This window comes from Equus quagga, chromosome 16 (assembly GCF_021613505.1).
Source record: "Equus quagga isolate Etosha38 chromosome 16, UCLA_HA_Equagga_1.0, whole genome shotgun sequence".
Classification (NCBI taxonomy): domain Eukaryota; kingdom Metazoa; phylum Chordata; class Mammalia; order Perissodactyla; family Equidae; genus Equus; species Equus quagga.
In genome coordinates, this window is record NC_060282.1 from 27,244,130 (window position 1) to 27,262,382 (window position 18,253).

An 18,253-nucleotide genomic window follows, 5' to 3' on the forward strand; every position below is an offset into this window, starting at 1 on the left:
GCCATCATTTAAGACAAACCTGAATTACTATTTATAAGTAACAATAAGTGGCACTGCATTTATTTGGCAAGTTGCAAATAGTACCCATCTGTGGTATTCCGAAATTCAGAAAAGAAAAACATCTTTCTTTTTCCCTTTTCCAGCCTATCAGTTGCAAAGCTGTCCTGATCCACGTCCGTTTCGAAATGGTTTTGTAATTGGCAATGATTTTACTGTGGGTCAAACCATTTCATTTGAATGTTTCCCTGGATACACACTCCTTGGAAATTCAGCTCTCACTTGCCTTCATGGAGTGAGCCGTAATTGGAATCATCCACTTCCAAGGTGTGAAGGTATGCTTCTAACTTGAAGCTATCTTTTAGGTGATATCATCTGTGTTTAGTAGTTCTTGTTTTGGTACTCTTTTTTGTCTTCGTCTTCAAATAGCATGCTAAATATACACTCTATCTTTCAGTTGAAGAATTATAGTTAGTATCTTAAGGGTATATAAGGCTCCATGATGAATAACTCATTTTATCATAATTGACAGGAGTCCTAACCTTCCCCATTGGAAGTGAAAATAGAGTTGATTAACACTTTAGAGCTTCTCCTCTGTGTCTGTGTGGGTATATGTGCCTGTGTTTAATAATCGTTCTTCTATAAACCAATCACTCAGATACTGCTACTGAATTTGGGCTCATTTTCTCAGGAAAAAAACCCTTTTAGATAAAAAGCTCTTGAACCTCTTATAAGGCCTTACATGTATACATAATATAAGACAAATGAAAGTTGAGCAGTGTATGCTTTGATCAAGTATTTGAAAAAGAACACAATGTAATTTACTAATCTAGTGATAGTTAATTATGTAGCATACCTCACAATGAAAAATAAATAAAAACTGACTATATTACGTTCATGGTTGCCAGCTTCATTTTATATACCTTAACTGAGGTAAAAACATGACATAGATGTATTTTATACTGCTTAAGGGGTATGCAATGTTTCTCTTCTCTAAAATCAGTCTATTGTTATTTTATTTTAACATTTTGTTTTGAATCTTTTCTGTAGCTCTTTGCGGAGGGAATATAACTGCAATGAATGGCACCATTTATTCTCCTGGGTATCCTGATGAATATCCAAACTTTCAAGACTGTTTTTGGCTTGTAAGAGTACCTCCTGGGAATGGAATCTATATCAATTTTACAGTCCTTCAAACAGAACCAATCTATGATTTCATTACTGTGTGGTAAGTCAGGACCATTGTTATTGATTGATTCAACTGTATATAACAGTGAAACAAGGAAGGGATGAAAATATGTCACAATCCTCTGTACAAATTGCCATCTATTTGAATTGATGTGAGTACCTGAGGGTGACAGTATATATGTTGTAGAATGAGACAAACAAAAGAAATAGGTTTTGACTTATTTGCCCATGAAGTAGCTAAACTCTTAGAACAAAAACTTTATGGGTGAGAAAATAGTGGTTTATTATTAAATTAATGTGCAAAACCAGGGAATTCATATCAGAGGAAGTTTAAGGCAAGAAAGTTCTCTATTTACAAAACCAGTGAAATTTATTTATTTGGTGAGGAAGATTGGCCCTGAGCCAACATCTGTTGCCAATCTTCCTCTTTTTGCTTGAAGTGAGGAAGATTGTTGCTAAGCTAAATCTCTGCCAATCTTCCTCTATTTTGTATGTAGGACGTGGACATGGCCACGACATGGCTTAATGAGCAGTGTGTAGGTCCATGCCTGGCATCCCAAGCCATGATCTCTGGGCCGCCAAAGTGGAGCACGTGAACATAACCACTATGCCACCAGGCTGGCCCCCAAAACCAGTGAAATTTAAAAGCCCATATTGAAATCACAATTATTTAATGTAACCATTGGATTTCTGTCATAATTGTTTGTTGCAAAATATTATGTTTACATTGTTATTATCCTGTCAACTGAAACATCTTTAAAAATATGTTGGGGGCTAGCCTGGTGGCATAGTGGTTTTAAGTTCACGAGCTCTGCTTCAGCAGCCTGGCGTTTGGGGATTTGGATCCAGGCATGGACCTACAAACCACTCATCAAGCCATGCTGTGGTGGCATCCTGCATACGAAATGGAGGAGGATTGGCAGAGATGTTATTCCAGTGACAATCTTCCTCTAGCAAAAAGAGGAAGATTGGCAGCAGATGGTAACTCAGTGACAATCTTCCTCACCCCAAAAAAAAAAGTTATAAAGAAAATCTCTGAATGTAATTATTGACAATTGGTTAATTGCTGTGTGAGTTCTAAGATTCCTTCTAAATTTGACAGTCTATGATTCTCAAGATTGTTTTGAGGAAAATAAAACAAGGGCAAACTTCAAGCATTTGGGAGAATCTGGATTGTGGTCAGTAAACCAAAGAAAACATAATCGATTACAACTAATATAGGTGTATTTCATTTATGTAAAAACGTGATCTGTTTTTGCACTTCACATTTTTAAATACGTTATCACCTAAATAAACATAAAATATACTGATATGATTTGGTGCTCATTGGTTATTTCATCTACCACACCTTTATCATGCCATATGTAATACTTTCATTAAACTTTGTGCAAAACTCTCCAAAAAAATCAATCTCAATTTCTCTTTTTCCCCTCCCTGCTCTGTCTCTCTCTAATAGGGATGGACCAGACCAAAACTCACCTCAGATTGGGCAGTTCAGTGGCAATACTGCTCTGGAATCAGTCTATAGCACTTCAAATCAGATTCTAATCAAATTCCACAGTGATTTCACAACAAGTGGCTTTTTTGTGCTCAGTTATCACGGTTAGTAATATCTCAGAGTTCCTATTTCGTTAGTCACTGTTTAAAATTGTCCTGGAAAAATTGAATGTAATATATATTTAACCAGTGATTGAAAAGGTATTAAAATTTGACACTTTTTTATCACTTCAAATGCATTTACTTGCAAAGAATGACTTCTTTTAAGCATTTAGGGGCATTAAAATGCAAGCAAAAGGAAATAGGAAATAAATCAGTCAGTAATTACCCAGTAGAAAATAATCATTTTTGCATGGAAACCGATAAAAGAGAACCAGCTGTTCATATTTTATTGCGTGTAATTTTGAGACATCAATAGATTTTTCAACACAAAATGTTCAGTCTATTCAACTTGCTGTGAGTCTTTCTAAAATTAGCATCCAATATCTTTATGCTTGACATCATATTACTCATTCATTTAGACACTTGTTTCAAAACTGTATCTATTCTAGAATCCTACAGTTTTAAGTGACTGTTCCAGATCATTAAGTTCATGGCTTTTACTCCTGTGGAATAATTTATGAAGAGTTTCAATGTTAATTCTCTGTATAGAATTATTCTGGGTGCTGTCTTCATAACATTGAATTTTTGAAAGAATGTTCAGATGGTTTCACAGAGTTTTTTTTTTTTTTTTAAGTTTTTTTATTTTTTCCTTTTTCTCCCCAAAGCCCCCCCGGTACATAGTTGTATATTCTTGGTTGTGGGTCCTTCTAGTTGTGGTATGTGGGACGCCGCCTCAGCGTGGTTTGATGAGCAGTGTCATGTCCGCGCCCAGGATTCGAACCAACGAACCACTGGGCCGCCTGCAGCGGAGCGCGCGAACTTAACCACTCGGCCACGGGGCCAGCCCCTCACAGAGTTTTTAAAAACTTTCCTTTTATCTCAAATTGATTGTATTCCATTATAAATAAGGAAATGTTTATTTATGTTTAATGATTATATCCTTTTATCTGCTACGACCATAGTTCATAAAACGCATTTTGCTTTGTATGGCTTTGTCAGACCGATTCCATGAGTATTTCACAGGATCAGTAAGCTCTAAATTAAATTTGCAAAAGTTGTATGAAAATTTGCAAGATGAACATGCACTTTCTCCATTATACTGATATACAATTTAATGTTTTCATCTTTTTTAACTCCAGGAAATCGTTGATATTCAAAGCTTAAATTCCATGAAAAATATTGTAAGTCAAATATGGTTATGCTCAAAAACATGTAAAGCACATCAGGCCTAGAAATAGTCAGAGAATAGACCAGAAAATATTTTATTTACTTAATTTCAGCACTTATTAGCCAAGGGATGGTATGCAATTCATGCTTCTCTGGTGGCCCACAGCTGCCAGAACTGCACGTATGCTCCAGGACATCCCAGTAGAAAATGGGGCATTCAGTTAGGTTAGTTTTATTCAGGCTATTTTTTAATTACTCATTTGCCTTTTTTACTAAATTGGTCATTGATGCTGGCAGTATATAGGTACAATTTAAGACTGCAACAATAGGCTTATTACTTGCATAGATAGTCATAATTTGCGAAGCAATAAATTATATCATAGTTAAGGTCAAAAGATGAAATAGTTGTTGAACTGTGTTTTGTATATTTCCTCTCTTCATGGATCCCTGCATAATTTTTTATTGTTTTGTGTCCTTCCTGAACAAGTGATAAAAAAGGGACTATTCACTGATGGACTATAGATATCCATAAGATAACCTTATAGAGACTGCAAAATTCTTATAAAACTTGGGAGACATTTCAAAGGGGAAATATTTTCAGATAAAAAGTTGTGTGTGTGTGTGTGTATTCATATAGAAACTAAAAAGATGACAGAATGTTATGATATACACATAAAATATGAGTATGGATTTACATAGACACTTACAAGAATGTATATACATATATTCTCATTCCAAAATATGTTTCACCTGATTTTTGTAACTAGGTTTTCAGTTATTTATAATAAAAATAGAATTGGTTTAGGAATAAATATGACCAACTATTGGTTTAGCAATTTGTTTTCCAGTCAACTTTGGACAATTTACCCTTTGGTCTCCATTTTCTTCAGCTATAAAACAATATGGTAAGATTGCTGAGAGGATTAATGAGAGACTGTATATATAGAAATTACTCCAATTACTACCATATGTTAGGTTGAACCATATGAAAGTATTGGTTAAAAAAATGCTGAATATTGACAATTTTGTATAGCTCAAACCAAGTAAGTGCTGTCATTATTACTATTATTAATGTCACATTGCAGAGTTGGTATGAGAATTGGAGACAATGGGTACTATGCAGTTAGTATAGTGCCTGGCAGAGTGGATGTTCAGGAAATGTTCCTTTTCTTACTGTATCTCCTCTCACTTTTAAAATTTTCTAGTAGAGCATTTATTTTTATTCATGTTTATACTTTAAATTTCATAATAAGGCACAATTGCCAGAGTCTAGAGAAGCCTAACATTTGAGTGTATACATCTCTGGAAATTTTACCCAAACCTTAAAATAACCTTGAAATTTGGGAATGTAGCCAGGGCTCATGTTAAAAATTGACAGATGCCTTACATCTACCAGCCTTAGTCGGGTAATTTTCCTAGAGCTCTGCTTTCAGCCCTACTCACCATTTCAAGACTGCATGATGCCTTCAGTAAATCAAATAAAACTGCCCCATAATCCGGTTCACTGAACCTTACTCCCCAGTGCCTCCTCTGACTCTAGACAAATTCGTTCTCTCCCTGCCTTCTGAACTTCCATTCCTAAATGTTTTTTTTTTTTTTTCTCACCTTTGTTCTTTGAGCCTCCCCATCTTAAGTCCCATTTGCTCCATTTCTTGATAATTTGAACTCATGGGGATCACTACCATCTTCTCCTTGATTGCAGTTACTCTTTTTACCAAACTTTTGAGAACTTAGTTACAGTACAGTGTATTGTTTAATAAGCCTTGTGAGTTTAATAACAGTGAGTGCTTTTTTTGAGGACACAGATCACGTTTCTGCTTCTTAACCGTTTTGTATTTTTATTATTGACTGATTGATTGCTTAATAATATTTTAGTCTTATAGTGGGAAGAGTGTGTTCAGATTCTTTTTAAAAAGTTGTTTGAGTTTATTTGAGATGTAGTCGTGAGAACTTTTAAAACGATCACTATACAATTATGTAGATGTATGCCCATCCCTCCTCACAGAAACAGAAAAGATGCCTGTTTTCAAATTAGCATTAGTACAATTTAATACAACTATAAATATAATATTCATATCCTGGGCCTATATTCAGTAGCTACAGCTTAGTGCCAAAATGAGCTCTCATAATGGTAAAAAAATTGATCAAGTCATTTAGTATTTTTTAATAAATAAGCCAGAGAGATAATTCACTATTTAACACTTATTTTAAGGCTACTGAGTATGCCTAAGCTTAAAATACTTTACTCCCCCACGCAGCTTTCTTTAAATTCTCTTATTGATTCAATAGCTCCTTCTGTTATGCCCTACCCTATAAGTCACAAATGGTTTTCTTAGAACTTGTGTATTTATTTTATTTACTGGACGGATCAATCTTTTCAAATATTTTCTTAAGGTCACATTGATCATTTAGGTTTTATTTATTAATATATTTTTAATATGTTTGAAAAGGGAAAAAAGGTTTTTTTTTTCCCCTCTATAACCTGACTTCCTTTATGAGATCCAGCCAGCCATCTCTCTTTTATAAAACATCACCTTCATAAAGCCTTTCATGATCAAAAATAACATTCATAAAAAGCTTTGCAAAATGAAAGTCCTGTGCAATGAAAAAATAGGACAGGCATAAATGTGGAAGCACTTTATCTCAAATATTATTTTTCTTCTTCATCTGAGGAAATGTTTTTGTCTCTCTCTGTGGCCATAATTATAATTCCCTAAAGTAAAAGCTGAATTTTCTTGATATCTGCTATACAGTCAAGATGGGGTTGGCTTGGTCATAAATAATAACAATATCAGTCCTAATCAATTACTCCAGGAAAGTAATTTGCACAAAACCTGTTTTAACTGTCTGTTTTTGCAGACACTGATTTTGTATAATAGTCACTATAATAGCAATAGCTACCATTTACTGAAAACTTAATATGCTGGGCACTATGCTAGAGGCTTTCTATGTGTTATTGCTAATTTTTGTAACAACTCTGCAAGATAAGTATTATTATCCCCATTTTAATAATGAAAGAACTGAGTGAAAAAATTTGTAACCTATATAAAGCCAGAGGAGAACTAATAAATAGAAGGGCTGCCTGGAATTCAAAATACATCTATCTGACTCCAAAGAATGACCTCTTTTAAATAATGACAACGGCAATAATAATAACAGCTAAAATATATTGAGTTCTTACTAAGTGCCAGGCAATGTCCTAAGCTGATTATCTCATGCATTGGTTATATTTAATGGCAGGTAAATATAACTTTTCTCTAAAAATTCAGCAAAAGTGATTTTCATTTTTAGCAAGATGATAGGTCATCTCATTTTCTAGAAAATACCCTACCTAATTACAGCTTAGAGCTTCAAACATTTTAGTGCTTCTCTTACCCAGGATGTACAAACTAACAATGGTATGTTGGTAGGTTTATCACAACTTAGTATATTGTTCTTTATAGTTTTCAAAATGTGCTATGGTCACTATATTAAGAGAAAATAAGTTTTACTGCGAGTCTGACTTTACCATCCAAAACAACTAGGAGACTATAGTATAGCCAAAATATATATTTATTAATTCAAAACAGAAAGTATCATTTTAATGTTTAAATCCATTATTCAGGGCAGCTCTTTTTCTAATATTAAAGTAGTAGGGAACTTCAGTTTACATAAAGAAGATTTTTATAGTGAGCATAACAATAATTCATGTCATCTACTGTTTTATATTACTGGTACATCTGTGAAAGAATGAGTTGATTATGTATTGACTTTCAGGTTATTTTTAACAAATGTATTTAAAAGGCCTGCACTGTCTTTTAGGTCATCTTCTAAGATTATGTTGCCTTTACAATAAATGCTGTATTTGGGGACAAGTATATTTAACTCTACGAAGTCTCGTCCTAAAAGAGACTGCTGCAAATATAAGGAAACATTTTATATAAAGCATAAATCGCCTTTGCTGTGAACTGTGTGACCACTTTGCCTCACATAACCTAAAGACCTGACCTCCTTTCATTGTTTGATTTGTTTGAGGTCCAGAGAGCCTGGGGGCTATGGACATAATATGATTATATGTATATATGTATATACGAAGTGCCGAAGTTAAAAAAACCAAACTGGTAAAACTGTTATGAGGAAAAGATAGTGACTTTGCTATTACTTAAGTGACTACTTAGTGATTACTTATATGACTAAAAGTCAGGCCAAAATTGCTTACTGTGTTTTGACATTTTGCTGTATGTGCACATCCATTGATAAGTTATAGTATTTATTTTCTACAATATCTTGCTGTCAGTCCCCTCAAGCCAAAGTCCCTTGGGAACACACCTTTAGTTAAACAAAGTTGGGTTTATTGGTTCATTGTAACAAGTAAGACAACACACCATGAGGGACCCTGTGGCATCTCAGTAAAAGGGGAGTAGAAGAGGCTTACTATAGGATTTGGGCTGTGCAAGATGGTTCTAGAAAGGTTTAAGGAAGCATGCTTTTCCTCTGGATTGTATGCTGTCAGAAAATTGGAGCTGTTCTATAATTGGATATCTTAATACTTTTTTTCTAAAAGGTGGGAGGAATGGAACACACCTAAGAGTATAATTGGTATGGAAGCCTCATTTGCTCATACTAGCTGAGATGAAAGAATCTTGGTCATTTTGGTAATGTGGATAGTGTTCTTGTTTTTTTCTGTGCTCAGATAAGATTATGGAGAGGTCTTGTTTTTGTCTTGTTCCACAGGGTCAAAAAGTTATCATATCTGATGTTAGTTTTTAGTGAAATTGTTTATGGTCAACAGTAGAAAATCATGGCCTATTAGTTAGAGCCAGGCCAGCTCCAAGCTGACAGCACACAGGAGCTGTGTTTTGTTTTGTTTTCTTTTCTTTTCAAATGGCAGAATAGTTTAAAGTGATAGTTAAAGATAGTTGTAGCATGTTCCTTTATAGCCAAAAGCAAACCAAACTATGGTAGTGAACAGGGAGGGGAAAATAGAGACTGACAAAGAACAAATGGTCATTGCTGATATGGTCTGATATCTATTAATGTATCCAGTAACTCAACCATGTTGAGAAGAGACCATTGGCTCACAGATTCCACTGGGCTCAGTACTAAGGCAGGATACTTTCAGTTAGCTACCTGAATATGGAGAAGTCAATTCATGCCACGGATATTGGAATTATCTTATGAATAATTCAGGAGATTTCCCAATAAACTTGTTTCCTATACTTCTGTTACTCCATCTCTAGGGAAATATCAGCTGTGACCTCTTGTTGAACCATTCCTTATCATAGAGACTTTCTTCGTCTCATCTGTAAATCCAGGGATGACCATTTTCCCTTGATTTCTAGGATTCTCCCTTATATAGGCAGAGAAACAAACTGATTATAAAATATTAATGAAGCAAAAGTGATATTTGTAAGCACTGCTGAAACTTACCTTGTATGGCTTATGTCAACTCACTAGCAGATTTTCTCAAAAATGGAAAAAAATTGTGTATTATTTTTCCCTCTTAATTAGAACTGAAAGAGCATTTATTTAAATACTCCTAACTCTGCTTTCAAGTGGAGCTGCTTAAACTTATTTTATATAACTTTTGAAATAATATTACCAAAATTGCATAATTGAACATGTAATTATCAATGTTTTTCCTCCTCTAAATCTTCCCCAAATCATGAAATTATCATGCTTGAACTAATCTGGGTCATCACAGAAGTGCACTAGTGGTTATAGAGAGCTGAATGTTTATAAGGGAACATAGAACATTTTTTTTTTTCCCTCTGTAAGAAGTACTGTGTCCTTACTTGGCAGAAAAGTTGTGCACTCAGGCTATTTGGTTTAGAGAAGGAATGGCAATTTGCCAGCATTCTGGGGTTTTTTTAGAAGAAACCTTTAGTAGCTTAGTTTAACTGAAGCAGATAAATGCAGCATTCTTTTCTGGAATTGGGTTGGATGTTTCATTACAAATAAAATAGGAAATTAAAAATAACCAAAAAATATTGCCAGAATCAAACCTTAAAGTGAATTCAAGAAGCAAATTTGTTAGACCAGGAGCCAGACATCTATACAGATTTGAATGAAAACAGGACACTATTCAAACAACAGTTATCCTCAAAAGACACTATCATGTAGAATATGATGCCTTCATGTAGTTATTAAATAGTAAATGGTGTATTAAAGCTGAATGGCATGTCAATTAAATAAATCTCCCAAAGAGAAGAAAGATTTAGATCAAAAGTGTATTTTAAGGGGCCAGCCCGGTGGCGCAGTGGTTAAGTTCCAACATTTCACTTCGGTGGCCTGGGGCTCGCTGGTTCAGATCCTGGATGCGGACATGGCACCGCTTGGCAAGCCATGCCGTGGCAAGCATCCCCCGTATAAAGTAGAGGAAGATGGGCACGGATGTTAGCTCAGGGCCAGACTTCCTCAGCAAAAGGAGGAGGATTGGCAGCAGTTAGCTCAGGGCTAATCTTCCTCCAAAAAAAAAAGGTGTATTTTAAATGTGTAAATATCCATTTTATGTAGCTTTTTTTTATTAATGTTCATAACCATACAGCTGTTTCTAAATGGAACAATCCATGAAAAGCAAGGACTGAAATATATGCTTATACTACTTAAAATTTAGAAGACTCAATTTAAAAGTTTCAGTTCTGCAAGTTACTGGATGTGTGGCCTTGTCTACGCCATTTCACTTATCTAGTCTCCTCCTCCCTCTGGCCCCTGACCCCCAAAATAAAGAGATTAGAATAGGTGATTTATGAAGTAACTTCCAGCTCAAACAATCTATGATTCCAACTCATACAATATTAGGTATATTCATGTTAGACCCGTTTATTTTCTTCCAAAGTAACAAAAGTATATACATTATAGAGGATGAGATATTGTTTTAATTCAATTAGTATTTATTGAACATGATTTCTAGAGCACTATGCTAACAGTTTTGAGACCACCAACATGTACAGCATACGTTATACATGACTGTAAAATGAGTTGCTGAACTCCAGGAGTTTATAATACAGTACAATATAGAGAATGTAAAACATATAAAGAATCAGCATTTTCAAAGTATATCCAATTTAAATCAGAATAGAAATAAAGTGAGTGTTTTGATGTGTTCAGGGAAGTCACATGGATGATAGCTGTTTGAATGACATCACGTTGTGAGTAAGGTCGTGTCAGATTGAGATTATATGCGTTCAGCACAAAACTGCCATCACAGCAGCCATGCTCATGTTAACCCTTGCCAGACAGGGAATGTACTCTCCCTTTGAAATGATAATATATGTCAGGTGCTATTGTAGGCACTTTACAGTGTATTAACTCAATCCTAATTTTATGTTTATTTTGCAGATGAGAAAACTGAAGCATGGAGTCTTAGCAGTTCGTTTAAGGTCATAGAGCTAGCAAGTAGCAGAGCCAAGATTTGAACACAGGAAGTCTGCTTCCAGAGTAAATAGTAGATCAGGCTCATTTGCCCACAAAAGTAATTACTCCCCAACACAAATTGGAAAATATATATTTTTCAGTGATGTTTATTGGTTTGATAGAAACACCTTCAGAAATAGAGGTGGAGCAGCTGTGTTTAATTCCCCATCGTTGCTTTCAGTTGCTACGTCTGATGCATCACACCTTACACCATTGCCTGATTATACCCTGCTCCTACCAACCTAGATAATATGCCTAAACCTTGCTCATAATTATTTCAGTAACTGCTAAATCAAAATGTCTTTCAGCGGGGGCCACCCCCGAGGCTGAATGGTTAGGTTCATGCGCTCTGGTTCAGCAGCCCAGGGTTCACTGGTTCGGATCCTAGACACCAACTACACACTGCTCATCAAGCCATGCTGTAGCGGCAACCCACATAGAAGAACTAGAATGACCTACAACTAGGATATACAACTATGTACTAGGGCTTTGGGGAGGAAAAAAGAGGAAGATTGGCAGCAGATGTTAGCTCAGGGCCAACTTTCCTCAACAAAAACCATTATTAAAAAAAAAAAAATCCTTCAGGAATAAAATGTGAAACTTGGGAAAATGAGAAAATATTAATGTTTTACCAAATGTTCTTGTTCATCTCTGAACACCAAATATCTTGAAGGAATGGAATTCCAATTTGCTATAATATGAGCTTACCCTTATGGAATAGTTATTATGTACAGGTACTGCTCCAGATACTTTGCATATATAAACATTTTGTTCCTTATAACCACCCATTGAGGTGGCATAAAATTATTGCTATTATCATTACTATTTTACAAATGGGGGAAAGTGAGCAGAGAGTAAGTAACTTGCTAAGATTTTCCAATTTGTCAACATTAGAAACAAGATTTAAACCCAGAGCTTCTGAACCAAGTCCATACTCAATTTCATAAGAATGTATTTAGTACATACTTTTTTACTCATTCTTCCATTTTTCTAGCATTCAGCAAATATTTATTGAATGCTGCTATGCCAGGTACTGTATTATGACCTGAGGAGTTAGCAGTCAATAAGATAAACAGAAATCCCTGCTCTCACACAGCTTACATTCTAGTGCGAGAAAATGAACATTAAACAAAGAATCCTTACAGATTGTGAAAATTGCCAAAGAGAAAATAGAGAGATCTGAAAGAGAGTAAATGCAAGAGGTTAACTCTAGGTAGCAAGATCAGTGAAGATGTCTCTATTTTAGTCATCTGAGGACAAAGTTATAAAAGAGATAAGAGGACAGGCTTCAAGAAAGCAAGATAGATAAAAATAATATAAAGTTTTAGACAAGTTATCAAATGTTACACCATCAACCATTTGAGAGCTATGTTGATAGGGAATAGAAGAGACTATGATAAGGGTTAGGTTGTAGGCAGGTTTGATTTTTCAAAATTTATCATGAGAAAGTGAAGAGATGTGGTTTAATATGTTTTTGTGGGGTGAGAATGACATCATAGGTGGGTGATACGACAAAGCAGGGGTACGTGAACTTTAAGTAGAGGAGGGGAACTATCTATTTATTTGCAGCTAAAAATAAAAGCTGGTTATTTGATGGAGCTGAAGTTAATTAAACAAAGTTGGAGACCCTTGGAAATCATAATCAAGACAATTAAATGTCAAGTCATTTGGGGATACTTGTGAGTTTTTTTAGAATCAATCAACAATTGTTTCTTTAATACCAGCTGCAATATGGACTCTCTACTAGTCTCTGTGTATCTACATTTGTCCTCTTCCAATTGTGTTTATTTTCCCCACTGTAGCTAGAGTTATTTTTTAAGGAGAAATTTGATCACATTACTCCCAGAGTTAAAACTCTTCACAGGCTTCCTATTGGCCTCAGATTAAAACAAACAAATCCTGAACCTGGCTCATAGACTCCCATTGGATTTAGCCCAGTTTACCCCTCTTTCTCATCCCTTCGCACTCACTGTGGGCTCTCTCACCCAAGCACACCTGGCCTTCCTCTTTGCTGGTTTTACACTTGCTGATTACTCTGCCTGGGTTATTCTTCTCTGTGTCATCTCTCTCCCCAAGACACACACACACACACACACACACACACACATGCAGTCACACACACATTGTTTCAACTAGTTAAACTCTACTCATTAATTAGATTATTTGGTTGATATCTTTCTCACCAACAATTAGTGCCTATAAGGGGAGGATTGTGTCTGCTTTATTCACTGTCGCATTCCCAGCACATATGATGTGGTGTCTGGCATGTAGTAGGCCCTCAATAATATATATTTAATAAACAACAAAATGAACTGTGCTAGACATTATAGGAAATGTAAATATGTACACAACAGTCCCACACAAGCTAAACATGAAACAAGAACTAACGCATTCATGAATAAGGGTGGAACAATTCGAGACTGTAGAACACTAAATGCTAAGTGCTATGATGCCAATTTCCAGGCTGGCAAGGTTGTCAAAAGTAACAGTGTGACGTATGGAATTAACATGGCAAATACAAGGGAACTGGGAAAATTGAGGTGAAATATAGCAGACATCTCAGATGAGGAGCTGGTGAGAATTAAGGTAATAAACTTGGTTTGTCTAGGATTATAAATTTAATCTGTAGGCTATGAAAAGCCACTGTAAATTGATTATAAGGAAATGGCAGAATCAAAGTAATTCTCCAATCCAGGTTAATTTGTCTGTAAATGTGGGGGGAAATGTGCTTGGTTTTCAAGGAGAACTTGGTTCAGATTCTGACTTTCTGAACTGGGCAGATAATTCAACCATTCTGAAATTTACTATCCTTTTTGCAACATGGGTATATTTACACATATCTTGATGTAGTAATTTGGTGATTAAGTGAAATAACGCATGTAAAGTACCTTGCAGAGTCCTTTGCACACAGTGGATTCCACGTAATGTCTTAATTCCCTTCTACCACTTCACTTGAGTGTAGGAAGGATTGTACCAGAGAGACGGAAAAGGCAAGGAACATCCTGTAGACCAATATAATAATACAGGTTTATTCATTTCCTAGGGCTGCTGTAACAGTGTACCACAAACTAGGCGGCTGAAGCAATCTGAAATCTTTTTCTCTCACTGTTTTGGAGGCTAGACGTATGAAATCAATGTGTCAAGAGAGCCATGCTCTCTCTGAAGGCTGTAGGTGAAGATCCTTTCTTGCCTTCTTCCAGCTTCTGGTGGTAGCTGGAAATCTTTAGCATTCCTTAGGTTGTAGATAAATCACTTCAATTTCTGTCCCCATCATCACGTGTCTTCCCTGTGTGTCTGTCTCCTCTTTTTATAAGGACGGCACTCATACTGGTTTAAGGGCCCACCTTAATTCTACATTATCTCAGCTTAATTTACTGCATCTGCAACAATCCTATTTCAAAGTAACATTCCGAGGTTCCAGGAAAGACATAAATATGGGGGGACACGATTCAACCCAGAACACAGATACGAAATGACAGGGGTCTTCACTGAAATGTTGTCAGCAAGAATGGAAAGACACTGGACAAATTTTATACTTATTTTAATGAATAAACTAGTAGAAGCTGATGAAAATTGAAAACAGAATCGTTGGAAGCTGTTTATGATTTAACGTTTTGTAGGACTTTGTCTTCAAGAGTCAAAAGAAAAACAGATGCAAAGGAGTTCCTTTCATTATCCCTTTCTCCTTTACACTGTAATCAAAATTACATAGTTGAACCTTGAAAAGCATCTCAAGCAGGTCCTGTTTAGATCCCATTCTCTACCACTCTGACCCACAATTGCCTCTCTTTTATCCCCATTTACAATTTTAGAGTTGAGTCATTTTAGGGAAGACTATTTGTTTACAGACTCTTTTCTTCCTTTGGAATGCTGTGTTTTGTATGTTATTTAGCAAATCTTTGTTGGATTATAAGAGTAGTGACAGAAGCTAATTACTCAATTGTGAAAAAGGTAGATAAACGGTCTCCGCCCTTATGTTGCTTAAAGTCTAGATGGAGACACAAACAATGGAAAGTGAGCTAATTAATGATAATAAATTTTGAAACAAGTCATGATTACATGTGCTACAAAACAGAGTTCCGTGATGAGAAAATAGCAGTAAAGGGTGAGGGGAAGGAGACAGTGAAGAGCTCAGAAGTGGTGTTTATCAGGGTGATATAAAATTGAAGATTGAGACATGAAGGCAAACTATAAGTCAAAAGAATCACTGAAAGCACTTAGGTGGAGACTGCAGAAAATTTGTTCAAAGGAAAGTTTATTCTGAATTCAAATCTATATAAAATTGATGAAAATACAATTGCGCTTATTGAGGTAGAGGTGGGAGGTAAGGACATTACAACTCTTCAGACCCTCCATGACCCCAAGATGACCCCTTGGCTCTAGGGACACAGTTTATGAAACTACTGGTAAAGGTAAAGAGCATGAATAAGATGGAATTTGGCTCACAGTAGCCATGTGGTCTTCGGAAAACAATACATTATCTCTGAGCGTCATATTCCTCATTAACAATAATTTACAACCTCTAGTCTTTTCAACTCTGCAACCTAATTATCTAGGTCATTCTAAGCATGTTCTACAGATGACAATAGTTACGGATTTTTCATTGATAAAAAGATGTACTTCTTTAAAATAATGAAATAATTTATGAGTAGCACAAAGATTAAGAATAAATTTAGAGGCAAACAAAAGTAAAATAATACACATATGGGCATCTCTACACTTCTCAACTTCTGAACTGAGCTCTTTTCTACCTTAAGATCAGTTAAAACGTTCTCCTTTAAAGCATAGTCTCATAAGGATTTCTCCATGTAGGGACCACTGTATCTTCCTCTCTCCTTTCTCTTGCCTCTTTAACATTTCTCACAATTACATTTTACCTTGATAATTGTACCTCTTTTAAGGTGTAAGTCCAGGAAAATGATTTTCAAAATTCCTAATGTTACTTTCAACTAAACGTTTTCTCAGAAACCTAGGTTATGTTTTTCTGCCCTAGGCTTCTTTCCAGCAAGTCTTCTCTTTTCTAGTGGTAACCCTTCTATGTGGAGTGATGTTTTACTTGCAAATTAACATCCCTACACAGCGAGTGCATTTATAAGCAGGTTAAAGTACTGGAAGGAAGATGTTTGGAGAGACAGACAACAATTTACCACAGGAAATTGAAACAATTTTTTTTAAAATTCATCCTTCTTTGTCTACATTTTGAAAATGATTCCTCTTTTTTCTGTCATTAATAACCTGGAAGTTTACTAGCCTATTAACCTCTTACAAACGGCTGTTTGTTACATGATGATGAATCAGTGCTCAAACTTATGTTTCCTCCTCCATCTGAAATGCTTTAATGTCCATGATTATCCTTCCGAAGGGGAAAAGCTTATTCTTTAAAATTTATCTCATTCATCTCCTTTTACAGTAGTCTTCCTTAACTAGTCTAGTTGATGTTCCCCAGTACTCTCATAATGCTCTCACAATAGGGGCAATATTGAAGGGATGGGCTTTGAAAGTGGAGGACATGGGCTGAAGTCCTGGCTAAACCCTGTACTGGTTGCACGATCTCAGACAAGTTGCTATGTCTTTAAACTCTCATTCTCTTTGTCCGCACGTTGAGCTACATAAAGAAATTGACTCCTACATTTAAGTAATAAAATTAAGTATATAAAACATATTTTTTTCAAAACTTATAATAGTGTAAAATATGTTTCTTGAGTGAAAAAGAGTATATTACATTTTTTAAAGATTCCTAGTGAGAACATGGCTTTACTCAAGCAAATGACTGTGATATGGATATTATATAGGGCTAGTAGTCATTTTGCTTAGATTCACAGAGACCCTTTTTGGTGGTCTTTAAATTATGCCAAATAGTAATCTATCTACTCTAAGGAGATGACCCGTTCAAGTGATGTAAATAATTAGAAATATGAAATTTAACAAATAGAAATTTCATAAACATGCTAGCATAATGAGGGAAGGCTCTGGAGCCAGACTAACTAGGTTCAAATCCCAGATCTGCCACAATATAGTTGTGTAATTTGGAGAAATTCTTTGTCTCTTTAACAGTTTTACTCTTTTATAAAATAAGGATAATTACAGAAATAGTCACATAAATTAAGTAATAAAATAAATTTTTTGTGAGGGCTAATAGAGTTAATGTAAGTAAAGTATTTATAGTATTTCCTGGAATAGAGTAAGCATTGAATACTTGTTTGCAGTTATAACTGTCTGCCAGGCACTTTGCTAGGTGCAGGGGATGTGATGAACCTTGGGGAAGATAGGCATTGAGTGCGTAAACACACATGAATATATAATTCCAAATTGTGATCACACCAAGAAAGAAAATAGCAGGTGTTATGAAGCACATAACAAGAAAGACTAAAATGAGGGTAAGAAATAAGGGGTTAAAAGGTTAAATATTCTTACCATGGGAAAATATTTTGGCATCTAAGGAATGATTTATTTTCCCTCAATCATGTAGCATTATTTTTAAAATAAATAAATAATTGAAACTTGATAAATCCCACAATTTATTTTGATTCTTACCAATAAAGCTTGCATAATTTTTTCCCACATATTTGAGTATATATACCTTCTCAGAGAAGGAATAAACATTGTCTATTTTTATAGCCTATCAACTGAGAGTGTGCCAACCTCCACCGCCCGTACCCAATGCGGAAATTTTGACAGAAGATGATGAATTTGAAATAGGTAAAGTCTGTTAAATTACTTTCAAGGAAAACATACTGTGAGCAGAGGTATTTGCTTATGAAGAAACAAAAATAAAGAATAGAAGCATCCTGCCTTAGACCCTCTTTCCTTGGATTGATGGGGATTGTTTAGAATTCTTAAAAATGGACAGCCACGAAAAGAGGAAAGGGAGTATTAGGCAAGAAGAAAGAATTCTGTATTTCCAGCA

At 35.3% G+C, this 18,253-nt stretch overlaps 1 protein-coding gene across 1 annotated transcript in view; it reads left to right on the top strand.

Annotated features, from left to right (window-relative positions):
- CSMD3 (CUB and Sushi multiple domains 3) overlaps window positions 1-18,253 on the top strand; it is a 1,175,747-nt gene that overhangs the window by 1,068,193 nt on the left and 89,301 nt on the right. Inside the window, exons 43-46 of the mRNA XM_046642300.1 lie at window positions 144-332; window positions 1,048-1,225; window positions 2,642-2,787; window positions 17,965-18,045. Of these exons, the coding sequence (XP_046498256.1) occupies window positions 144-332; window positions 1,048-1,225; window positions 2,642-2,787; window positions 17,965-18,045 (594 nt within the window). The remainder of the gene's footprint in view (window positions 1-143; window positions 333-1,047; window positions 1,226-2,641; window positions 2,788-17,964; window positions 18,046-18,253) is intronic.